The 27,308-nt window shown below is 38.7% G+C and overlaps 1 protein-coding gene across 1 annotated transcript in view; it reads left to right on the top strand.

Moving 5' to 3' along the window:
- Positions 1-27,308, top strand: part of LOC132120942 (probable JmjC domain-containing histone demethylation protein 2C) — a 181,517-nt gene that overhangs the window by 130,630 nt on the left and 23,579 nt on the right. The window contains exons 3-8 of the mRNA XM_059530158.1: positions 12,030-12,143; positions 23,539-23,644; positions 24,794-24,918; positions 25,275-25,418; positions 25,752-25,793; positions 26,287-26,536. Coding sequence (XP_059386141.1) covers positions 12,030-12,143; positions 23,539-23,644; positions 24,794-24,918; positions 25,275-25,418; positions 25,752-25,793; positions 26,287-26,536 — 781 coding nt within the window. The remainder of the gene's footprint in view (positions 1-12,029; positions 12,144-23,538; positions 23,645-24,793; positions 24,919-25,274; positions 25,419-25,751; positions 25,794-26,286; positions 26,537-27,308) is intronic.

Below are 27,308 nucleotides of genomic sequence, written 5' to 3'. Positions count from 1 at the left end.
ATTTATATTTAGGTATTTAAGCATTCAAATTGTGTGGCTTATGGAGGATCCTGCTATTACTTTTCTGATCCAAATTTTCCCACAGACTTTGTTAATATCATTTTACACAGTTCTGGTTCCAAAACATAAAAGTTGTTTAAGTGGCGGATACAATTATTGACTTTTTTATGGTTTAGAATAATGTACACTTATGAAATTGCACAAAATAAGACCTTATACATTTATTAAGAGACCAAATCTGGTCATTTTTGTCTCCAGAAATTGACATTATTGTCTTCAAAAGCTGATGTATTCATTATTTGGGTCTTAATCATTGTACTGTATCTGTAGGGCAAACAGATCTGTGTTATTTTCTCACAGTTTCTGTCTTCACTTCAGAAGACTGAACATGGTGTCCTGCCCTTGAGGTGGGCACAGTAACTGTAGTGTAAGGGAGCCCATCCCACCTCCTGCCTTTCTGTCTGTGTCCTGATCGCTCCAGTGGGCACACACACTTCCCTTTAATCCTCTAATGTATTACACACCACGTCTGAGCCAAGGACATCCTACCTGCGAGCCAAATGCCTGTCCCTTCATTTTAATTTATGTGGATTATTGTGTCCTCTCTTCAAGTGGGTCCGGTGACTAATGGGTTTCAGCAGGCTTGTATTTCAGCACAGCATGGCCGTTTGAATACAGAGCTGCTGAGAAAGTCGCCTGGACCTGCAAGGAGGAAACGTGTCCATGGTCTCGCTTATGTGCTCTTTAAAGAACCAGTTCACCTAGAAATGAAAACTGACATTTACTAAGTCTCATGTCTTTCCAAACCGGTATTTGACTTTCTGTGGAACACAAAATAAGAAACTTTGCTGAATTTCCTGGCTAAATGGGGATAGATGCTAAATAAACAGCTCCACATAAGCAGTAGTCCATGTGAGTTGTGTGCTCTATTTCAAGTCTTTTGTCATACTGTATTTTTGTGTAAGGAACAGGCTGTAACTTACCGAATCTCATTTATATTCATGTGGATTCTAAAATAGTGTGCCTAGATGGATTGTGCAAGATTTTATGATTGATATTAAACTTCATTGCTTGTTGCATATTTCGTTTAAATATGCTCTTAAAAGGATAACACTTCCAGAAAATAATGATACAATCTTTTAAGGTCCAGGTATAATACATTTTCTGCAGTTCACTCTGTCTTGTGTACAGTTGAGTGTGCAAGCTTTTCAAAGTATGCTCCATTGACAGTGAAGTGGATTTAAATATGGCATGACAAGATGCCTTATGCGAGATTTGATGTCAGTGATGCGAAATTCCATTGGTTGTCACATGAAGTGTAAATTACACTTGAGGGCAGGAATTTCAGTGAATAACGACTTAACTTTCAGTGTTTTCCTCACATGAAACAATTGGATGACTTCAGAAGATGTTAAATTCCACTTATGGGTAATATGAACTACTTTTATGGTGTGTTTTTTTTTTTTTTCATTTTGGTATCTGACCAAATTCACTTCTATTGTATGGCAAGAAAGCAGCCAGGACTTTTATCAAAAGATCTGCTTTTAAAACTTATATGGTTTGAAAAGTTATGAAGGTGAATACATACAAGCAAATAGTGCATCACATATGGTAAACATGGAAGCTCGTGTACGTCATTTACTAGAACTACCCTAACTGGTTCCCACGCATCACACATGCATGTTTGAGTTTCTTTGTATATTATATTCCGTATGTGTGATAGAAACCTCAAGATTCTTATTTGTGTTTCAAAGATTCAAACTAAATTCTTATGGGTTTGGAACGACTTGAATACGAGTAAAGATGACAATTAAAATTTTTGGGTGGACTATCCCTTTAATTATTTGTGTGTGTGTGCCTGCTCATCAGCCTGCTCATCAGGGTGAGTCATACTGTGGGTGGCTCTGTGGCTCTGCCACCTGTGATGGTGGGAGATTAGTTACACTGTACATAGCAACGCCCTTTTCATGGTTTACACTCGCCTCCATGGCCCCCCCTCTGTCTCTTTTCTGTTCTCTTTTCCTCTCTCACTCTCTCTCTCTCTCTCAGATCCTTTCATTTCACTCTACCATGCCACACTGATTTGCTCACCACACAAACAGCCACTGAAAAACTGCAACAGCAAACCAAAAAAACCATGACGAGGAGGAGAATACAATAGCAGCCTGTGCGAGCTTGTTCTTTCAGTAAGTGGCTCACAGAAGCTTCCTGATCATTGCAGTTGCGGGGTGTGTGTGTGTAACCGCTTGTGTAACCGGGCTCTGGAGGAAGCGGCAGCCTGACCCTGTTCCAGACTCAGGCAGGCCGAGAAACATTGCTCATCGGACGGATCAGACTTGTTCTCTGGCACCGCTGATGACACACTCGCTAACAGTCTGACGCTCAGATACAGAGAGACAAGTAGAAGAGAGAGCGAGCGACGAAACAAACGGTCCGCCTTACTTTTTTGTCCTCCTCGCTCTGTTTCTTTGAGCTCTGCGGCAACGGGGGCTTTTCTCTCATTCTGTGTTTCCTGTCAGCCACATAAAATGTCTGACATGTGGCCAGCGTCTAAAAAGCGAAGGTCTCTTTTCAAAGTATGCCTTTTCTTTTAAAGACCACGAGGCACCTTTAAAAGAAACTTGTGCTTGTTTGTTTTGTTTTTCTTCCTTTTTTCTCTCACTCATCTGCATCCCAATCGAGTTTTTTTTACTTGAGTGGCACGTGTCCACAGACTGGGCTCCACCTTTGGCTTGGGCTCATTCTCAAGACCAGCAAAGAGGTAAACACTATCTTGTTTTCCTTAAATATGCTATGCTTTGAGACCATACATCCTAGAGACGTAGAGGTAAATGTCTCATGTTGAGCCAGTTACGTGAGGGCGGGTTGGAATGTTCATGTCTTCGTCTAACAGGATGTTTATCAGCCATCTGCTTGTGTGGGGCAGTCAATCGTGTTATTGTGTCGACAGCTACAGGGCGCTAACATGACTGGTGGAAGGCACAAGTGCATTTTGGAGCCCTGCAAAAGCCACAAGCGTTCTCTCTTACATGTAAAAAAATATCAAGTACAGATCTGAGCATATCGTTGGCTGGCAGAACTGAAATTTAAAGTTGCAGGGGATTTTTCCTGGTTGTACGCTTATTAAATCAGTGGCGCAAATGACGTGTGAGCAACCCAGGCAGATGGTGGGTGTCGAACGGAACTCTAGCTGTGTGGAAAGCCCCCGCTTATTTGAGACAGGGATAGATGTTGTGCCTGTTTTTGGTAGGGTGTTGGAACATGGGTCGTCTAGTGTCGGTTAGGGTGATTGCAGGCAGAGGTGTCTTGTGTTTTGATAGGCCTTGTTTATTTCAGCAGAGTAAGCTGATTATATCGTCCCGTGCTGTCTCTCTGGAGTAAAGTCTGGAGGGGCATTTAATCTGCTTGATCCAGTGAGAAGTGTAGAAGTGTATTGCTTGAAACAGTGTATGCATGTGTGTGTTTGATGGAGTAAGGGCAGGGTTGCACTATGACCCATTTAGCAAACAGCTCCTTCAATGCAGCACTGTGCATAGTGCGGCTGTTTCTAATTATGCCTCTCGTATCCAACAGAAAGAGAGAGGACGAGAGACAGTCTTTTTGCAGAACAGTCATTTTAAAGGTATAGTTCACCCAAGAATGAAAATGGTGATAGTTTACTCAACATTATTTTGAGCCAGACCTGTATGACTTTATTTCTTCTGTGGAACACATAAGGCAGTGTTTTAAGGAACATACTGTGTGCCCTTTTTTTTGCATACAAGGAATGTTGAGGGAGGCTGTCAAACCACAAGTAAGATAAAATGCACCATAAATGTGTCCCACACTACTTTAATTTCAGGCTGTTCCTACATAAAGGTAACAGAAGAGTTAGAAAACAGTGACAAGACAGTCCTTGTAGAGGGAAAGTTCACCCATAAATAAAATTGGACTTAATTTATCTAGACAGCATTTTGTTCCAAACCTGTATGAATCTGTATAACACAAAAGGCAATGTTTTGAGAAATATCCTGAGTGCTCTATTTCCATACAAGGATAGTGGAGAGGGAATGCCAAGCCACAATTGAAAAACTAAAAATTCATCTGTTCCTACATAAAGATAACATATGCCTTCAGAAGACTCGCAAAACAGTAAGCATGAACTGCTCTTATGATTATTTTACATTTTACAATAAGGTCCCATTAGTCAATGCATTATGCAAGTTAATGCATGAACTAACAATAAGCAGTTTGCTCCAGTATTTATTCATCTTTGTTAATGTTAGTTAATAAAAATGCAGTTTCATTGTTAGTTCATGTTAGCTCATGTCCATTAAAAAATATTAACAGATACAATATTTGAATTTAAGAATGTATTATTAAATGTTAAAATTAACATTAACTAAGACTTAAAATGTTTTAGAAGCATTATTGTTAGTTCGTGTTAACCATTGTTGTTAACCAATGTTAACAAATGGAACCTTATTGTAAAGTGTTAACGGTTTCTTTTCTTTTTCTTATTTTCTTTTTTATTACTATAATTATTTTTTTTTATTGCATATTAGTGCATATTTATAAAGCAACATTAATTCCTTATTCTGCATGCATGCTTTAGATCCCTTAATCCTACTCCATACCTAAACTTAACAACTACCTTATTAACTATTAGTAAGCAGCAAATTATGAGTTTGTTCAGGGAAAACTCTTAGTTAAAAGTGAAAATGTGTTCCTTATTCTAAAGTGTTAACGGAAAGAGCAGCTTGAGCAATGTTCAAACATCTCCTTTCTTCAATTGTCTTTTCAAACCAAAGCAAAAGTCATATCGATTTGGAACAATGTGAGTGTGAGTAAATGATGACATGGTTTTCATTTTTGAAAGAATTATTCCTGTATTTTCTGTCTTATCTTTGTTTTGATCAGGTTACTGTTGTTCAGATTGGTTGAAATTATTCAATTGTGTTTGCGCTGTTATTGGATGATACAAAAGAATGTTTGTTGGGTTTCAGTTATTGTGTGTGTGAAGTGGGATGTGTCAGGGGAAAATGGGAAAGTACCGTTCCTGCTGTCGGGATGTGTTTTCCTCTGCAGTGTGTGGTGGTTTCTCATGAGTCTGGCTTTTCTCAGGACTGCAGAGGGAATTTGCCGCTTTCTTTGGTCAGGACACACACATACTGCCAGCCTTTTTGCCTCCATTTAGGAACACAGTGGACAGGAAGTGGCCAGTGGCCATCGAACTAAAGTTGCTTGTTAGAGCCGGCTTGGCCGGGTGTCCCAACCTTCTGCTTTATTTTACTGTTTTATGAGGATGAAGCTCTGCGGTGAGGTTATAAATCTTCTGTACTGCAAAATGACTTGGCATACTGCTCGCTTACTGTCTCTGGGTATGTTCGCAATGTCATACTGCAGTAGTACTCATAACACCAGTTATTCTTAAAGTTTACATATCACAGTGTCAAATATGTATACATGGAATACCAAAATGTGCAGTTAAAATGAACCTTCTGTTTCCAGTCTGACAAATAAAGCAGAAAGGATATCAACCACAATTTTAAGTATTTTATTTTGAAGTATTGTTCAGACAATCACATTAAACCATGTTAATGTTTAAAACACAACTTTGGATGCCACAGTAAATAAACTTGCTGCACTGTGAGGTCATTTTACAATTTTAGTAGGTATAGAAGCAGCACACTTGCAGTGCATTTTGAACATAGCCTATCTGAGACACGATAACTGAATTAGTAACAGTTGTGAGTAAGACATCCTAGGAGGAAACTAGCCCCATGCAAACACACCAGGCGTTTATGGAACATTGGATATGGCGTCTTCCTCCACAGCAGAAATCTGCTAGAGAAACAACAACACTGTCTGCGAGCTATATGATGCAAGTCTAGATCATTGTCAGTGTGTTCATCTCACACTTGCAGTGTAGGCAGATAGTCATCGATAATGGCAGTAGTCTACTGCTCTGTGAGAAAATGAGGGGTTACTTACTCCTCAGAACATGACTGACAGCTAACTTCACTAAAGGTCTCAGTTCTCAGTGTGATGTCATCGTGCTGAGTTGCCCAAATGTTACCAACAAACCACAATGGGTGTTCCATGCAAGCTCATGCCTGCTTATATGCAAATTGGGAATGTGATGCTATTTGTGGTCGTAACGTTATGGTTAAGAGTCCATATGTTGATTTAAGTAGTCTACCAAATAACTGCTGTCTGCTGTGATTGTTTTTACATTTGAAAATTGTACAGTTACAATTGACAGCGCATTTGCTTACATTTTATTTTAAGGTGATGTTGTTACAGTGTAATTGCACAAATAAGTACTGACCAAAGTTAATTAACTACATGTACTTACAATATGGATTTGGTTTGGGGGTAGTTGTTTTATTATGCATAATTTGTAGTTACTATAGTACACGTAAAGTGTAACTATATCAACTTAAAGTATTACTTTACGTGTGTTTTTATGCACGTTGTTTAAAAAAAAAGACAAACAGAATAACAATGGATGCAACATAAGCAAACATGAAACATAAAGAGGTCCTCTGACACTTTTAGTAGGCACAAAATAATAGGCAGTTTACAAAATACTGCGTGGTAAGCAGCACACTTGTAGTACATTTTGAACATACAAGTCAAGAACCAAATTAGTAACAGTTCTTACTAATTTGTGATGTTTTTTATGTTCATAACATTACAGTGAAAAAATTGTTGTAGGATTCACTTTAAAACAATTTTCACTCAGAAGTTGTGTGAATTTTACAAATAATTACAAAGAAATGGAAATTTAGTAACACTAAATTAAGCATTTTATTTTTATTTTTTTCATAGAAAGACTGAAATAGTATTTTGTTGTGTAAAATACTCCAATAATCTTTATTTACAACTTTGATCTTTTATACAGTGTATCGAAACTATATCGACTGTTTTTATAGATTGTGAGAAATTTTCAGCCCATTGATTCTGTTGGTTGCTCATGACTTGAGTGCATGTGCACAAGAGACATCACTGTTAACAACTGCTTTGATGTGAGATCCAGCACATGTATGTGTAAGTGCAGTCGGCGTTTCTCTCTGACCTTTATCAGATAGTGTCATCCTGGAGCGTCCCAGACTCCAGCACACTTGGCTATACATGAACCCCCCTCGCGGCTCCACTGCACATTCCCGTGTGCTCAGCCTTATCAAATATTTATTGCTGAATTACGGCCCGCTGCACAGCGCCCAGCCAAGGACTGTATTTTGGCGATGCTTTGTCTGCACATAGCTGGCCTGTGCTTTCTCTGAAAGAGTTCCTCCTTTCCTTGGCCCCTTTTTGTTCTTGCAGAGGGAATGAGATACATGTGTTGTGTGTCTCCGTGTGCGGCCACAGTCGTGTGCGTGTATCGTGGATTCACTCAGGTGTATTCTGTATTCTGGAGACGCTCAGCAATTATTGTGCTGTCTGTTTGACAGCGTGATTGTGATGAGAGGTATCTCCCTAATGACAAGTGGCAGATGTGACCCAGTTGCAGTCGCTCAAGGAAGTGCTTATGCGTCTCTCTGTTCATCTGTGTTTGTGTGTGAAGGTGTCACAGGGGTAATGTCTAGTTTCTGATAAAATTCTCTGGCCATTAACTGCAAAATGCTGCAGTTTTGGTTGTGTTGAATGCTTAATTTTGCTGTCTGCAGTAGACCAATTGCTACCAAAGGTCGACCAGATTTTAAATTGAAAAATCATGGAGTAGAACATCATTAGCTGCACCTGCAGACCTGCTCAGAGGACTCTGTATTTTTCTCTATTTTATCTGTTTTCATGTTTCTCCACACAGCTGCATCAAGTGTGCATTTCCCTGAGCTCTATGTTGTGTGAATGTTTTTATTAGAACAACAAACCCTGGTTTTCCTTTAAGAGACTCACTGTGGATTCACTGTTGCTATATTTATCTGTCCTAGAAACGGCTCATGTGACTGTAGCCTTGATTCAACTCCCCATACACCAAAGAGGAACTACACGACAGCAATGAAGCTCTGCTACAAGTCTGATAAAGTCATGCTGCTTCTAGTAAATAACACAGATGCATAGAATTACATTGATACTCTTGGTTAGAAGTGTCTGCATTGATCATTTTAATGCTGAATGTCACCTTTGTCATTCATATCAACCACATTATTTCTGTTGAGGTTAAAAGAAGAAAGCTTTATTAGCATGTGAAAGTCATGTATATAGCATGTTAATGTCACTCTAGGATGTGCTGTATTATGAATGACACAGTGGTGGGACTGCAACCCATGTTTGCATACACTGTTTTTTTGTCAGTCCCAAAGTTTTGTTTACGTACACTAAACTTTGCTGTCTGATTCACAAATTAATTTACTGTACATGTGCATTACATATTCTGAACAAACTTTCAGCACATTTGCAGGAGAAACAGAGAAACCCACAGAGAGAATTGCATAATTGCATACATTTTTATAATAAAAAAATATCAGAAAAGGTTCAGTCTGATGTAAATTTCATTTGAATCTTTTTCATTTGGATTGATTGAGGTGTTTACATGAAGACGTTCAGTCTGATTGAGTCGTCAGTCTGATTACAGGCAGGTCCTCAGAGTTGCATGTAAATCTTTGATCTGGAGTCTCATAGAAATGTAGGTTTGAATTAAACTATAGGAAAACACATTGATTTAATTTAATGAATATATATGATCAAAATAGTGTATACAGTATTTTTTATCTACAATATAGGAGAAATTTGTTTTTACTACAATTTCTATCTACAATATAGGAGAAATTTGTCATGAACATTGCCTAATAGATATTTTTACCTTTTTATGATTCTGCACACAGATAAATTAAATATTGATCCAAAGTTCTAAATTGTTGATGCAACATCATAAGGAAAAAGAATTTCAATTATTTAAGTGTGTGGTGGTTTTAACACAGCCGTAGCATTGAGTGCCTTATTGCTAAAATGGCCATATTGCATTGTTAAAATATTTTAGGAATAAAATTATACATAGCAATATTTTATATTATGTTTTACATAATATTTTATATAGAAAATGCATTACATGCCATCATTCAGCTAAAAGATATAGTCCCTTGACACTGTGCAGTTGCATAAATTCACTTTTTAGTTGTAAAGCATATATTTTAGCATCCCTTGAATGTTGAACCAATCAGCATCTAGAATTGGAACTATGTGTAGCAAATATTTCAGTAGAAAATATTTAAATAACTAAATTAAAACTAATGTTTTAATAGTATGTCGGTACTCCATATAGAAGTCAAATTCAATAGCAGCTCACTGGACTGCTTGTGAGGCTGATGATAGGTTTATTTTAGAAGTGTAAATCCACAGCTAGTCTTTCCCCTGCTGCTGCAGGATCAGGTTCAGAGAGACATGCAGGCAGAAAGACAGTCAATACAGATCATCAGAGCTAACATCTCAGCAATCAGAATTATTCATTTAGACTGTGCTATCACAGAGATCTGTGGTTAGACACTTACACTGTTTACTGGTCTAAAATTCCTCCTGTTGGGCAGTGTGGTTATGTTTCACTTTCAAGGGCTGTTTTAGAGATATCCAGACATGGGCATGTCTATCTGACCTCTATTGATAGAAATAGAAATGTTAGGTTGTGCAGCCAAAGGTCCAGCACGGATTAAGATCACATGCACATGCATGCTTGTATAAAATGCAGTGACATTTTTTTATTGTATCTTTCTTTTTTTTTATTTAATTTTTTTAAATACTGTTCAGTTATTTAGGGTTTTTAGTTTCATAACGAGGAAATGGTACAGATATCTCCCTAAACTTTCTTTTTTTTTTTTTACTACAGCACTGAAAATATGGTGTAGGATTTACATTAACATTGTTTTCATTCAGAAGTTGTAAGGAGTAAATTTCACAAATCGAATAAAACATTTTAAATTAAATTTTTTTTATAGTATTTCCTTTTCAAAACATACTTCAACAGTGCTTTATTTACAGCTTAACAATATACATATACTTTTTTACAGTGTACAATGATTACAACTGCAACAAAAAGTTTCAAAACACTCACTTTGAGAATGTAGTTTAAAATGTCTTTTTTTTTAAACATAAATACAGTTTTAACTTCTTAATGACCTCCAGTCCTGCTTGTAGGAATTATGAGAATGTCGTAAATGAGAAACTAAAATGATATCTAAATCCATAAGCCCCTGGTACATAGCATTTGAGACTAGCACAGTTGTGGATGTGTTCCCTTCTAGCAGACATGAAGAAAATATTGTGATGGTGATCATGTGCAGCTAGTCCCATGACTGCTGTGTCTGCATGAAGTATAAAGCCTGCTTTCCTCCCAGTGACCAGATGGCATGCCATTTTCACGCACACACATACTAAGTTCAGCTGCAGTTTTGCACTCTACTGTGAGGCTGGGCTTGTAATGAATCCAATTACTGTCCACTCAGTCCCACTCTTGTCTAGTCACACTTAGTGCCAATTTAAGCTTCTGCTTCAATTGGAGTCTTAGGAAAGTCCTCCAAACTAAGGTGAAGCTGCAGATGTTTACTGTACAGTTCACACAGGCGCATGATCATTAATGCATCTACCTCTTGAGTAACATTGCGTCCTATTATTCAGGGTGCCTACAGGTTCCTAAAAAGTCTTAAATTCAGTTTGATCAAATTTAAGGTCATAAAAAGTCTCAAATATTTTAGATGGTATTAAAAAAAAAGTTTTAATTAGAATATTAAAAGGTCTGAAATTTGGGACCAGAAAAATATTAATTGTAGTTTGACCTAATGTGATTATTAGACTTCAAAACACATTGATTTAATTTAATGAATGTGAGTGCTGCATATTCCATGTTCATGGTTTCATTTGCATTCCTAATCAGTGAATATAGTACATTTATGGCAAGAAGTTGCTTATGGTCTGCTGTTGATAAATTTGGACATTTAATTCAACATTAACTCTTGTAGCTTTTCTCTGGGCTTCCCTGTCACAGGAAGCACTAAGAACTTCATTAAACACATTCAATGTGTTAATATTACTAGTATCGGCTGTTTATTACCTTTAACAAATTATTATTTTACTGTATCAGCAAATTTCCAATATCATTCAACCTCTTTGTATGTATCAGTATATTAGTACATAACTCAAACACAGTACATATGTAATATCTAATAATAAATGTAATTTAAACTTGCATTTACCCAGTTTTGCAAGTGAATGTGAGCCCCAGTCTTAAGAAAAAACTATCTGAATATACATAAATCCTGAGATACAGAATTTATTTTGAGATTGAATGAGTTTTATTGGTATGGACATACATTATTCGTTTTTAACATTTCTATTTTTTTAATTTTATTCTGCATTTACCCTGTTAATTGGTTCCCTGGCAAGAAGAACAGCTGAAATTGCTTGAAATTGTTTGTGTTTAACCTTGGGTTTTCATAATCTGTTTTCTTGGTTCACCCTGTTCATACTTTACCTGGGTTAGAAATACATTTTTGCTACTCAGGTTTCAAGACCTCACAGTGTACCTTTTTTTTTTCTTCATATGTACAAAGCTCCTGTAATAACATTGTTTGAATCACACACACACACACACACACACGCACACACACACACACAAAAAGACAAAAATTCTAAACCTGTAGGTGTTTTCTCTGTCACAGTTCCTCATTTTCATCTGTTCCCTTGGATGCTGAAACTAAACACAGGACCTGAACGTTTATGTGACTGTGTAAATCATGTGAATTCTCAATGACGTTTGCACTGATGTAGTGTATGATTGGTGGCATGTTGGTAAACAGTTCTCTGTTATATTCTAGCAAATTAACAGTAACCCCTATGTAAATATGTTGCTGACCCATCATAAAACTCAGTGAAAAGTCCTTTAATAGTCAGTCACATGGAGCATGTTTGCATATGTGTATGTACTGTTTAGGTAGGATGGATGTGAAACGTTATGCATCAAACTTATTTGTGTTCAATTTGAGCTGTCATCAACTTGTTTGTTTTAGCTTCTGACACCCAGATCATTGACTAACCAGTGTTTTCTGTCCTTACAGACGTTCAAGCCTCTGGTAGGGAAGACCGTGTTAGGGTCCACCACAGCCATAGAGTTCTTCTCTGACAAACACCTGGACTTCCTGACGGATGAAGGAGCCTGTCAGCCCTATCAGGTGAGAGTCTCCGTCTCATTTGCTTTGCATTCTCTCTCACGTATCTCTGCAGTATTTTGAAGTTACATTATGCTGTATACACTAAGCTAAAAGGTAACGCGCATTTCTGCCTGGGCTTCCAAGATGAATCTTCTGGTTAAAGACCCTCAGGTTGTGCATCCTTTCCATTCGTTCCTCCAGATCTGTTGCTAGCATTCCCCTGCCATCTAAATATGTTCCCTCCAGCTTCAACTGTTGGGCCCTTCTGGGTGGATGGGTATTCAATCTGGTCAGCTATATTAGTTTGCCTCCATCAAACAGCCACTTTCATAAACAGTTTAATTAATCTACCTTAATTAACACAAAGTTGCAGAGAGAGATTCTCTGAAAACAAACACACATGACAGATGGGAGGAGTTGATCTCCACTGCTGGATTCATATTCACAACGTTTCATTCTCAGTGTTGCAGACTCACCTCCATCCCGCACGACAAATAATGAAAAGCCAACTGTCAGAAAATTATCGACCACTCTCTCCCCTAAACCTAAACCTGAGCATAGCATGAGGGGGAAATTGTGATCAATTGTGATGTGAAATTGTGATTAACTTTGTATTTGTGACTGCTGCAGTGGTGTGGTTTACTGTGGACATTCTTTCGTTCATTCTTTTCGAACACGCCTGTGTTCATATTTCAGTAGCTGAAAGTCTAGTTTAGATCTATGGGGATGCTTGTGGTTAATCTCTGCAGGAAGTAGAAAAGAAGAAAATACATGCTGATGGGTTTTTGGTTTGCAGTAGCAAGTATGTCAATAATATGACTGAATCAGAAGCTCTGTTCCAGAATGTTTGTAGGGACGTGGTGCTGAGCTTATAATGCAAAGGTGATGCTTTAGTGATAAATCACAGGACAGCGCTGACAACTAGTTTTTGCGTTCCTCTGTGCCCGTGATCTTCATAGCTACTGTTTATATGAGTGTTCGTGCCACAATGCAGCTGCGCGAACATGGTAGCTCGATATTATAATACACATCCGACCGTCTAATCGCTTGAATGTCCAAACCATAAAACAAATACAACTGACAAAGTTTAGTAAAGACACAAGGCTCACCGCTCGCGTACCATCACTGTGTGTTGAACCGGCGTTCACCTCCGTGTTTTGCTTTTATGTCACTGACTGGACGGGGCAGAGTCATGTGGCTACACACGCAGTAGTATGCTTTTAAGGGGGAAGTATTAACAGGATTAAAAAAACGAAATAACCGACATGGGAAAATTACGTCGGTTAGAGGTTCTGAATTTCGGTTTCGATTACTTTTCGATTAATCGTCCAGCCCTAGTTGTTCTTGTAGGCACTTGTGCAGGAAAAACTGCTACCTTTTAAGGTAACTTAATGCATACCTAGATATATCCACTAAAATCTCAGTGCTGTGTGGGCTTCTGGTATAGTATTTTTGTAGTGGCCAACTCCTTCTGTCATATTACTAATTACTATCGATCACAACAAGTTATATTATTTTATAAAATTGTGTGTTTCTATATATTAAGAACTATAGGGGTGCGATAACATATAAACTGTCAGCTTCTCCGGTTAGTTTTTCTATCAGGTTGATGTTTGGAATTGTGGTGCAAAAATATAAAGAGAATCTCTGACAGCTGTTGTTTGACAGCTATTTTCTAATGTCAAAAGCTATTTGTATGTCACTTGTTCATGTTGCCATCCATGCTGAGTATTTCATATCAGTCGCATATAAGATTCCTTTGTAATTAGGTTGCTACTTCAGTGCTTAGATGTAGACATTGCATGAGTGTGTTTCACTCCCAGGTGAAACGGAGGTTATGTTGCTACAGTCACAGACAGGACACACTTCCACTCCGTTTGTACACCAAAGCATGTCGAGAGGAAGCAAGCAGGTATTCGGTCATCTCTACAGTGGCACTCACATCCAAGAAATGTCCTCAAAAGGAATATTCCTTAGTCCCTGTGTCTGTGACTCTCACGGGACCCTGTCACATTCCAACACATCATCTCGTTGTGGAAACAAAAAATCCCGCCCCCTTTCAAAAATCCAAAGTCTGACCTCAGAAGTGCTTGGGAACTTGTTTGCTTGCTGGAGTGTGATGAGCTGGCTTGCTCACATCCTGTCTTGGCCTCTTTTCTCCTTCACGGATTTTTTCCACCGAGCAGCCCGATCCAGGGATGGAGGGAGGAGGGGCTGGAGCCCAGGAATCTGTTTGGCATAATCGCAACAATTGAGGCTCTGTGTGCGAGGCCAGCCGGCGAGAGTGAGAGAGAAACAGAAAACAGGAGTGTTGTTATGGTGTGCATTACTGGAAGAGACGTCTACACGCTTGTGACTTACATTCATTATTCTCTGTGGGCTACATTACTGAGCGGGGATTGGGTCTGGGCATGCATTTGCATTTGTTTATCCTTGAGTGGGATAGAAAAGGAGGAATTTGACCTCTGGCCTCAATGTGGCCACGTAGAGGACTTGAGAACTCTGTGTAACAGTGAAATATGTTCTTGTTTACTGTTATGGCAGTTAAGGTACATTCACACTGACAGCCATTTAATCGCTGGAGGTCACCAAGTCGCTGTGCTGTTGGTCTCTTAATAGCTTTATCCAACTTTATCAGTACTAGATGGATTCCCTGGACATTTATCCACATTTTCTAAGCTGATTTTGGGGCAAATTCTGCAGAAATTGACATAATAACATCATAATATTATAGTATTAAAACACTAATGTTAGTTCAAATATTTAGTGGTTGACCGATGTGGATATTTTGATGCTAAAACGATAATTAATAAAAACTGAAGGGGGTCGCACACCGGACGAGAGGCACAGCGCCGCGTCGCGTCGCGCCACGTCTTTAAAATTCGAACACATTATTCTCAATGAGTGTACACACACCGGCGGCGCCATTCGGCGGCGCCATTCGGCGTCTGTCCGCGGCGCCCAGCTACGACTCAGAACTCTGTTCAAATTCCTGCCGCGCCACAGAGCGCCATCTGCATAGTTTTATATTAAATAACATCATATTTGTTTCAAACCGTTGTTTATACATTATACCAAGATACCACTGCTGCAAAATACTAGGCTACCTACATTAGTTGTACAGCTTGAATAAAATGTAAACATATATAATTAAATGTATAATAAACGTAGTCATTTTAATCTTTTATTTTTCTCTTGAGACATATTTTACATAGGCTACGCAAAATATTACAGTATTTGCCTGTCGTGATTACATTCAGTCTCAATGGCAGCCACCTAGTGGATTTACAAGGTCACAACCATCACAACAAACTTCAGGTCATTTAAATAGCGGAGTAGCGGGCCGCAAAAGACGACAAACTAATCAAGGACATAGGGAAATACCCGGATTCAAATATTCAAAAGACAACACGAGGAAGTAATAAACGTGGAGGAAGATCGCGTTTGTCATCGGTTTTTCAGGTAAGAATGTCTAATTTTCGATCTGAGGTAAAATGTTCAGTGACAGTCCTTAGAAACGTTAAGATATAAGCATACCTAGCTATATAATTTTTTTTAGCTTCTCTGTTTTTACTGAGCAAACAAATCAGTATTAGTAGCTACAGCATTAGAAATGTTGAAAATTGCTTATAATAATACAAAACAATTGATTAATGGCAATCTAGTAGCTAGTGATAATCTAGACTAAATTATAACACAGATTCTTTTCATTAATTAACGTTCAAAACTCATCAATGATCAATTAAAATAATATATTTAAAATAATAATAATAAATGAATTAAAACTCATCCTCATCTTGCTGCTCAGAACTTGATTCAATATTGAGCTCCAGCAGAATGTGCGCGTCCGGTGTGCGATACCTCGAGCTGTCCTACATGTGGCGCGACGCGACGCGGCGCTTCTCTACCGGTGTGCGACCGCCTTGAGAGAACTGGTAGCACCCGTGAGTCTTGAATGAATAAAGAGCTGGCAGTATGTTCTATGCTTGATGGCCTGTTCCTTATTTCACCTCAGATCACCAACTTTAAATGAAAAACAACTGTCTTCTTCTTGCTTTTTGGCTGCAAATCGCTGTCAGTGTCAACAGCCCTTTAGTGTTACGCCCTCTGTGTTGAGTGGTGGGATTGATTTTACAGCTTGCATATGAAGCATGCAGAGATGTCTGTGATTTCTCTTCTCTGCTGCACATACTATAACAATATCCCCACCCGCTCTAACATTTGTGTGAAATTACATTCACGGATACTATTAAAAAAAACAAGCATACATCACACTTGTATACTCTCTTTTTATTGCAGAACCATATATCCCACTCATACACATGGCTCAGCCAGCCTCCCCCATACGCTTACACACATTCACACACAGACAGCTACCGTTTTAGCATGTGTATTTATACACAGGAATGCAGCACTCGCTAAATGATTTAATCCACAACGTAAAGAATTACTCACTGTAGCTGCGCTCAACAGCATCCTGCTTGTCATGACACAAACCCATATGAAAGACACGATCAGCGCACACACACTTGTATTACCCCAGCAACAAGCTTTTTTCACACACATCACGTATGTAGTATTGCCATAGCAACAGGAGCACACACGTCGTCTGCTCCTCAACAAAAGCTTTTGAGTTTCTACACCCATTTTTGTTTTTCCCACTGCCACAGTGGTTAATTGCACTTATATTTATGCCGCTGTTAGAAGACATCCCCATTAATGCTATAATGTTATTATGGTATCTTTCTTCATGTCATTCCAGCTTTTTGCTAAATAAATCATCCTCTGAATGCGTCATCTCTGTGAAAAGCAGTTGTAGTGCCCTGGAAGGAACATCCTGTCTCTGTGCTCTGTGCACCCATTTGTTGTTTACACTTCTGACTGATGCAAGTATTCTTTCAGCTCCCCGCGCTGCCCACTGCCATGGCAACACTCTGCCTGCGTGTTCTCTTTCCCATCTCCCATCCGAACCACATTTTTTTTCAGCTTCTGTCCATCCTCATATCATTATCTCTATAAAAACCTGTTTGTGATTTGAAGTAGCGTCCTTTGTGCTAGTCAGGATAGATGAGGTGTATTTGTGGTTGCCCATGCGTGTCTTGACCATTTCAAACATCATAGACAGTGTTTAAATATTACATTTACATTTATTCATTTGGCAGACACTTTTATCCAAAGCGACATACAGTTGAGGAATGCAACAAGCAATGTATCATAAGATGGCAAGATACATTCAAATACACATTCATATAAAAACACCCACGCAAGTCAAAGCCTTTTGGAAAATCTGTTTGTGGTGGTCAGTTTTGATATGTGGCGGGCAACAATTAAATTTTTTATAGACTACAGGTGTGGCCAGAGCTTTTTTTTATACATGGTTCTGTAAATTTGGCCTGTCTCACCTTGACACGTGCTCCAGGTTCAGGTCGTGAATCTTCAGAGGACAGGATGACATTAACGCAGGAGCTGTGCTTTTCAGAGAGGGACAGATCAGGAACACGTCTGCCCTTTGTGTGCACAAAGACAGAGAAAAAGAGCGAAGGAGAGAGACAAGTGAAGGAAGCAGAGGAATGCTAATAGGAGTTCTCAGTCATGTGGAGCGGGACGGTAATGGGACTTCATTCATTCTTAATGAACACATTGTTAATTTCACTGACGTACAGTAACGGCCTGAGCTACACTCTCTATGATGACTAGACTAGATATTGATTTGAATTTGGCACATTAGAGACTGTTTTTTTTTTTTACATCACATACGTCTTCATTTTAAACCTGCTTTTTTAACTACGTTGGAGTTTAACATGTGGTTTTATTGAGTACTTGTGGTTATTTGTGATTAACTTGAATCTAAACACATTTCCATCTGCAAATTGTTTCACTCAGTGATAAAATGTACTGACTATATTTGATGTTTATTACACAGTAATGGGATCCACAATTTTGGACCAGTATAATTTTACTTTGGGTGGAGCTATTTAGCATGCAGCTACAGAAAGGAACAAAAAAATCTTCTATCATGGTTGTTGTGGACAAAAACTCATTAACATGGTTAAAGATAGCTTGCTGTGCCTGGTTTAGGACACAACATAAAATAACAAAAATTGCATGTTTACTCCTTTTCTATTTAATCTACACTTGTTGCCTGTATCTTTCCGTGTGAAATACAAAATACTTCTGCTCACTTTTAAGGCATTCTAATGTCCTACTTCATCCTATCTTTTCGACCTACTCTCTCTTTATATTCTTTCTCACTCCATGTGTTCTCAGCTTGTTTATTTTAATATAAAAATACGGCATCAAACAATGGTATAAACCAGTGGTTCCCAAGATTTTTCAGCTCGCGGCCCACACAACCACACACATTTTTGCGCGGCCCACTTCAAAAAAATTAACTGACCCCGCTATTGTCGGGTTAATAACTAAGTACTCAGAAGCTAGATTGTTAACTGTATTTATTGAATGAAAAAAAAACCTATCGCGATTTCTTTGATCAATTTTGCGATTGTGACACACACCGATATGCTTTAACAGTCATAAATGCATTCAGGATTAATTTGAAACATATTTCCAAAAGAAAACTGATTAGAGCTTTATCGAAAAGTTGTAACGTCTCTAGAACAGACATAAGTCAAAATTATCACTATAGTAAAGATGTAACAAAATGTATAGACTTATGGCAAAAAATAAATAAATCCCGTGTACAGGAACTTTTTTTTTCTTTTTTTGCCATGCATTGTTCACAGTGTTGGGGGTAACGCATTACAAGTAACGTGAGTTACGTAATCAGATTACTTTTTAAAAGTAACTAATAAAGTAATGCATTACTTTTTAATTTACAAGAAAATATCGGAGTTCTTTTTTCAAAAAAGTAATGCCAGTTACTTTGTTTTCCCATTTGTTGACTGACAAGTCTCCTGTCCCCATATTGGGAGAAACCGGAAGTGCAGAGGCGTTGCGTGCGCTGTGTGAACAAGATGTAGTTCTAGACTAAATGTGAATGTGCATTACTTCATTCCACTAGCAAAAAAACTGATTTAGTATTCATCAAAATTAATTAAAACAGTGAAATACCATCTCAGAATATGACCCAAACCTACAATAATTAAATATGTTACAACAGAAATGTATCTAATCCCAAACTAACAATTGTGGTTCAGTGTTTTTTGAAAAAAAATTTTTTATTATTGCTAGAGTGTTGAACCTTCTTCTCTTGTGTTCTACTGCACAGACATGAATTTACTGAGGTTTATTCATCACGCTTTTTGGTGTGAAAGGGCTTTTACATTTGCTATAAATAAAACGTATTATATTAAAAACAATTTAAGCCATGCTCATATTTAAAAAGTAACGCGAAAGTAACGTACTGTAATGCATTACTGTCCATAAAAAGTAACTAAGTAATGTAATTAGTTACTTTTTTAGGGAGTAACGCAATATTGTAATGCATTACTTTTAAAAGTAACTTTCCCCAACACTGATTGTTCATAGAGCTCATATGCATATGCAGCAAAAATATCTAAGATAAATTGGTGGTTTATTCTTAAACAAATCAGCGAGTTTGAAGTGGAAGCATAGTAACAGTTTAATATTTCTTTTTTGTTATTTAATTATATATATGAAATGATGTTATGTTATGACTTAGACATTTTTACATTTATTAACAATATTATTTCTTTTAATAGTAATTGGCGGCCCACCTGCAATACCACCGCGACCCACTAGGGGGGCGCGGACCACAGGTTGAAAACCACTGGTATAAACATTCAATTTAAATTGTGATAATCATAAATAATATTCGCAGTTACAATTTCAAGGGAATGTATAATGTTTTTGTCATAATCGTGCAGCCCAAATCTACACAATTGCAAACAATTTACACATTGTAAATTTTAAAATGGGAGTTTTCCAATGTTGTTTATTAATGTTATAGTCATTGCACATGATCACAGGCTTGATTGTTATCATTCATGCAGAATGGTTTTTAGGCTTTATATAAAACACTAACCAGCAGCTGATATGGGTTATCCATCTATAGCTGTCAGAAGTAATTGAACAGTGGAAGGAAAAGTTTTATAGTTGTATTTGTACCACCTCTGTCTCTAGTCCATGTGAAATCCCAGTCTCATCCAATCAGCATCAGTTTGTCAACAAACACAGATGGTGCACAGACATGTTTTCTGGATCTAATTAGGAACCACGGTGTCATTTTACGGATAGCACCCTATAGCATGTTCTTACGGATCTGCACCGCACTGAACCGTGGTGAAGAGTGCTATTTATTCAGTGGCAGACACACTTCTGCAGCTTATGCCTGTCTAGGACAACATATGAATGAAGCATGTCACATGGACAATCTGAATAAGATGTCTCTGAAACGTGATTCCTTTGGAGAGCCAGGGAACAGTATGGGACACTTCTGAGCAGCTGTTGGATGGTGAGAGGCTGTTTTTCGGGAACATGGAGATAGAGATGGCTAGAGAAAGAGTGCGAGCACCACGCCCAGCCTTGTTTCCAGGCTCCAGGCCGCTGGACAGAGAGCAAGAAGGGGGAAGGAAGCTGTTTTTATCTGGGTCAGAGTTTGGATCTGGAAGCACTTTCCTATTCCCCCAGTGCTGAGCACCACCCTGCTTTCACAGTGTCTTCCACTGCAGCACCATGTGGAAAATCCTGGAACATATTGCTGTTAAAGTGATGGATGGCAGCCCGGTGCGGAATGAGGTGGGGGATGGAAAGAAAAAGTGCATCTGCTCCGTCCTTCACGAGGGTGTGTGTGCATAGGAGGAGAACATGAGATTACAGCTGAACCCCTTTTGAAGGTGCTCGACCAGACTGTAGGAATGAGATCATGTCTCTCTCGTCGATTTAAATTTCATTGTCCTTATTCACAGCATTTGTCATTTGTTTCTGTGTGTTCCTGTAGCTCAACTGGTAGAGCATTGCGTTAGCAAGCGCAAGGTTGGGGGTTTGAATCCCAGGGAACACATGATAGTAAGAAATTGTTAGCCTGAATGCAATTTAAGTCGCTTTGGATAAAAGCGTCTGCTAAATGCATAAATGTAAAATTAGGGGAAGTCGTGGCCTAATGGTTAGAGAGTCGGACTCCCAATCGAAAGGTTGTGAGTTCGAGTCCCGGGCCGGCAGGAATTGTGGGTGGGGGGAGTGCATGTACAGTTCTCTCTCCACCTTCAATACCACGACTTAGGTGCCCTTGAGCAAGGCATCGAACCCCCAACTGCTCCCCGGGCGCCGCAGCATAAATGGCTGCCCACTGCTCCGGGTGTGTGCTCACAGTGTGTGTGTGTGTTCACTGCTCTGTGTGTGTGCATTTCAGATGGGTTAAATGCAGAGCACAAATTCTGAGTATGGATCACCATACTTGGCTGAATGTCACTTCAATCACTCACTTGTTTGATGGTGAGCAACTCTGCATTCCTGGAAGCGTGCGTTGCTCTGATAGGAAACATTTGGACATGGAATATTACTTGTTTTATTCGGATGTTCCTCTTACTCTCATTGAGTAGAAGAGCTTATAACCTGCATGCCAGTAAATCATGTGTCCTGCAGTGCTCTCGTTTTAAAATAGAAACTGGAATAAAGGCATGTGTATGTGTGTCTGAGTAATGCAATGGTTGTCACTAGGGAAAGGACGATATGTCCATTTATATTCACCAAGGATTAGACACACCAGCCATTCAACACTGTTTTTTTTAGACAAACCACAGCATCTCTCGGTTCATAAACTCCATGTAATCATAATCAGATGCAAAGATGTTACTTAATTGGCTCATTTTTGACTACTTCTACTTTTAAATTACAGATCTAATCAGACATTTGTGCAGTGCAAGACATCATGAATGGATTATTTGATTGCAAAAAACAACACAAAAACAACAACAGGGATATGCATTGCAACCTTGAGCCCTTTAACATTTGACCACAAATATCTACATATCTTAACTACCAGTAGTGACATGCCCTGATAAATTTAAGTGTGAATCTCATTAAGTCTTCCCCTCATTTGGGGGGAAGTCGTGGCCTAATGGTTAGAGAGTCGGACTCCCAATCGAAAGGAGTCCCGGGCCGGCAGGAATTGTGGGTGGGGGGAGTGCATGTACAGTTCTCTCTCCACCCTCAATACCACGACTTAGGTGCCCTTGAGCAAGGCATCGAACCCCCAACTGCTCCCCGGGCGCCGCAGCATAAATGGCTGCCCACTGCTCCGGGTGTGTGCTCACAGTGTGTGTGTGTGTTCACTGCTCTGTGTGTGTGCATTTCGGATGGGTTAAATGCAGAGCACAAATTCTGAGTATGGGTCACCATACTTGGCTGAATGTCACTTCACTTCACTGAATGTCACTTGAATGTCACTTCACTTCATACTGGTACACATAAATTACCCAATCACAACAGAGGTCATTTACATATAGAACTCTTAAAGGAACATTACTATCAGAAACTGCTGGATTAATTCAGTGCAGTCAAATTTACCATTGTTTAGCGAAGTTTGATTTCTTCTCACAGATTTCACTCAAGTTCAAGTTTAAAAGTAAAGAAGTAAAATTCTACACATTGACTTAATATGGCTTCATTGAAGTACCTGAGTTTCTGATCTGAGATGTGTTGCCATTCACTCTTGTGCGGGCTTGTTTACACTGTGTGTGCAAGTGTGTGTGTGTGTGTGTGTCAGCAGCGTCGTATTTCCAGGGCTCAGTTCATGTGTTCATTAGGTCTGCTGTGGGATTGTGTAAATAACATGAGCATCCAGCATCCAGCCCCCCGGCCTCTTTCCACTCCTCATCACCATCAACAATTAATGGAAGTTCAGGGCGGATATCCCTCTCACCCTGCCAGACCCTGACACACATACACACACACACACATATGTTTGACTGCTGGGCTCCCGCAAAGCGGAAATGTAGGGTTGCCGTGCATGAGGAGGTGTGAGAGCTTTCCTGTGCTTGTTTCAATTTCTGTGGGTCACTGGCCTTCATCAGATTGTTCAAATATCTCTGTGACTGGAAACATTTTAGTGGTGATTGCAAAGTCTATTGCTGTTGTTCATCCTAAAGCTTTGGGGATCACTAACCTTATGGATAACGCTTTGTGGCATATCTTGCCCTGCACCATTTGGGCCACAAACCTCAACACCTCAAACCAGCTGTCATTGTAAGCAGTTAAGACTTGAGATTAATCTCAGACTTTTGGTGAAATTTTGCAGGTAAAATAGGTCCATTGTTAGTAGCATCACTCACAGAGACCAAGCAACTTTGTGCTGGTTAATGGCGAATTTATGTTTACAACTATGTGGAGAGTTGAGGTTGATTGAGTGACCTTCAACACTGATGTGACTTTGCATTGCATCCTTATGGTTCTGGAAGTTTCATGCTGACGTTTTGTGTTTGTTTGTTTTCTGCAGGATGAGTTTGACAGTTTAAGTCCTGTTTTCAGGGACTATCCACATCTCCATGAAGAAGTGAAAGCGTGGGTGAAAGACCAAAAAGTTCAGGAAATTTTTATGCAAGGTAAGATGGTCCCATTTCATCAGTTCTAAATGGGCAGTTGCAACTAAAGTGCTATTTAGATGACACAGCATCATTAATTTGTGTTGAAAAGTCAACATTAACTCAAGTACCCATTTTACTTGCTTTAAAGGGATCTCAGGTTATGTCATGTGAGTTTAAATGATGATTCACATACAAAAATATTAAACAATGAGGAGAGTAGTTTTTCCCAAACAGCTGCCAACTCACATTCAGTTCTAGCTCCTCTCTGGTGCAGAATGCCCAATTTCTAGGATCCAAAACAAGGCCCTTCCTTTTCATTTTGAAATGTGTGACATTACAGAAGTAAAACGAGTGTTAAAAAACAAAATCTGATGTGGTTTTTAAAAATGACAGACTGCTCACTGTATCTGGCTGGTTCAGGCAGAGGGTGTAGTTTTAGTCTTGGCAGAAAGTCTTGTTTACAAAGTCTATAAAAAAATTCCAGGCCCACAATTAGTGATAATTGTTGAACTTGGCAGTTGACAAGGGCAGAATGGAAAGTATCTCAAAGCCAAAGGATTTGGTGGGGAAACAGAGAACAAAAAACAAAACAAAAAACTGTCTGTGGTGTTATGCAGACGTCACCCCATGGTTTATGTGCATGTGCAAATGTGTTTGAGGGAGATGCATTTTGGGTTGTTGTAGGCACAAGGACAGTGAAGGGTTAGCTGATCTAGCAGGGCATATGAGCGGTGTGTTCAGGAGTAAGTAATGGGAATGACCTGCCCTGCACTAATGAGCTCCAGTCAATTTGGACACCTGCCAGCATTCATTGCGGCTAACAGCATATCACAGATACAAGGATTGATGTGTCATTCCCTGAGGTAAAGTTCACCCAGAATGAACAAAAGCAGAGCTTTGAGGAATGCTCACATGTAGACAGTGACCAAGTGCTATAGAGCTGTAAAAAGAACAAAACAAAAAAATAATAATAACCATTAAAAGTAGTCCATATTACTTCTGCTCTATTTTTTTTTTATAAATTGAAAATTAATAAAAAGCATTATGCTATGTTTGATATGCCAAACTAAAATTAAGGCACATTGTGTCTTAGCCTGTTATTTAAGCTGTGTATAGTTTTATTGGATGTGAGTTTTTGAAAGTGTTTCTGGTTCTTGATATTTTCAGGTCCCTATTCATTGAATGGCTACCGTGTACGAGTTTACAGACAAGACTCAGCCACCCAGTGGTTCACGGGCATCATCACCCACCACGATCTCTTTAGCCGCACTATGGTTGTCATGAACGACCAGGTATTATTTAATGCCTGATTCAATGTTTTAGTTCTGAAAAATGTTATGCTTTTCAAGTGTCTACTTTGTAAAGTCTTAACTAAATAATAAAAAAGGACACAAATGGTTATTTTATTATTATGTTTTATTAAATCATTGTATTATAAAAATATCATTTTAAAAAGCAAATGCATTATTATTATTATATACAAATAAAACATTATTTTAAACAAATACACAACCAATATTTTTATTGTTAATAATAATATTTATCATAAAACTGAAAATGAATGTGTTGAATTTTACAGCTGGCTTTTTATGGTTCATTTTTTTAAAGCAAACAAAAAAAATAGCTGTTCTTCTGTCTCTGTGTACAGGTACTAGAGCCTCAGAACGTTGACCCTTCCATGATACAGATGACCTTTCTGGATGATGTGGTCCATTCTTTACTAAAAGGAGAGAACATCGGTATCACATCACGACGCAGGTCTCGATCTAGCCAGAATAGCAACACTGCCCATGTGAGTGTAACCTGCAAGAGCACACACATATCTCACGTGCCTATATGTGCTTTTGTTGCTAGATGATCAGCCCACCTGCCTTCCTGGATCAATGTTGTTTTCACTGTTATATGACAACTTGTATTTCTGTTTGTGCTTATTACTGGATGTGGTGTCTGTAGCTAGCTTTGAAGTAAAGTTCCTATGTGCTTTTTTACAGTCTTTTTTTAAGAAACCTAGAGCACACATCATTGAACCCTTCATCATTAACAAGTCTTCTCTGTTCCACCTTGTTTTTGTTTGTTTTTCTTCTCTGTTTCCATGTTTTAACATTAATTGGGGATATGCAAGCAGACCACAGGAGGGAGACCAAGCGGCTCTACAGGAATCTCTCAGGTACCGGGCCGCACCTCCCTCTCTTCATAGATTTAGAGCTGCTTTTATACAACCTGCATATCCCTTTCTATTTTCTAATCATTTTGCATTAATTTATTACTAAGTGCTAATTTATTACTAGTGTTTTATTACTGGTTTCCAATAAATGCTGACCCCCCCAATTACCATTTCACACACTGTGCTTGCATGAATTAAATGGACTTGGGGTGTAAAATGTTATTTTGAGGTACGGGGTTGGAAAGCTTTGTTAAGAGCCATAGGAACTCTTCTTTAAGCCTAGCTCTGTGACCGTTTTTTTTTTTTTTGTTTGTTTTTTTTTTTTTACAGACGTGTGTAGTACAGTTGTTGCTGGCAAGGAAGTGTTTTTTTTAAAATATATATATATTGGTGGATGTTTAACATAAACATCTCTCTCACTCTCTGTAACCTAAATCCATTACAAGCCATCTTATGCTTGTGTTTGCTGTTTGTGCACCCTTTTGTGTTTTTTCAGGGTCATTACACACGTGCCCAGGCCAATAGCCCTAGACCCATGATGAATTCCTCTTGCTCCACCCCCAAACAGGGCCAGCAGCAGCAACAGTCCCAGCATGCTCAGCAGCAGGTATCCCAGCAACACCAGCAGCAGCAGTCCTCACCAGGTCAACAGCGCAGCTCACGATCTTCACGTCGGAAAGGCTCTGACAGCAGTGTTCCAGATGATGAGAAGATCAAAGATGAAAAATCAGACAGTGGAGGAAGAGGTAAAATGCTGATCGGTTGTAGCAATCATACTACTACAGTGTTATGTAAATATAATTATGGTGCTTTTACTTAAAGTGTGCAGGTCGTTTTTTTTTTTTTAAATGTTAGTAATGATCCCGTCTTCCACAACCTGTCTTTTTTCTAAACATGATACCTGTATTCTTGATAAAGGATTAAAGGTCTGTGACTGAATTGCTTTGATTCAGTCATGTTTGGAATTTGATGGGAAATGAAACAGTAATTGCAGCACCCCACTCTGAGGAATTAAAACATAATGAATCTCTTCTAGATTGATTAGATTTTCCTCGTTATAGTTTTCATGTTATAAAGAGGCTTTTATGTTTGGCATAGTCTAATGCTATACAGTATATTTAAGTTGACAAAACATTCTACTGGATAGTTTCAATTCTAGTTTTTGGGTTGGATGGTTGCCTAGTAAAAGATCATTTAGATCCTTCCATCATAATTCCTGCAGTACAGTGTTTGGCAGGGTGTTGGGTCTTTGAGAGATGAGGTGTGTGCAGCCACTGCAGTGAAATGGACGTTTTAAGTGTGCATAAATTCTACCAGAGTCCCATCCATCACACTTCTAATGCAGCACTTAAGATTCAATCAGCCTTTAACCTAAATGTACAAAATTACATCATCCTGATCCATGCTTGAATAATCAATTGGACTGAGTTTCTTGTGCACAGCAACTGGAATTGTTTGCTGGTGGCACGACTTGTGTCTGGTGTTAAAAGTTCTACCTAACAGAGGTGGTCTCTTTTT

This window comes from Carassius carassius, chromosome 39 (assembly GCF_963082965.1).
Source record: "Carassius carassius chromosome 39, fCarCar2.1, whole genome shotgun sequence".
NCBI lineage: Eukaryota > Metazoa > Chordata > Actinopteri > Cypriniformes > Cyprinidae > Carassius > Carassius carassius.
This window is presented reverse-complemented; position numbering and strand designations above follow the sequence as displayed.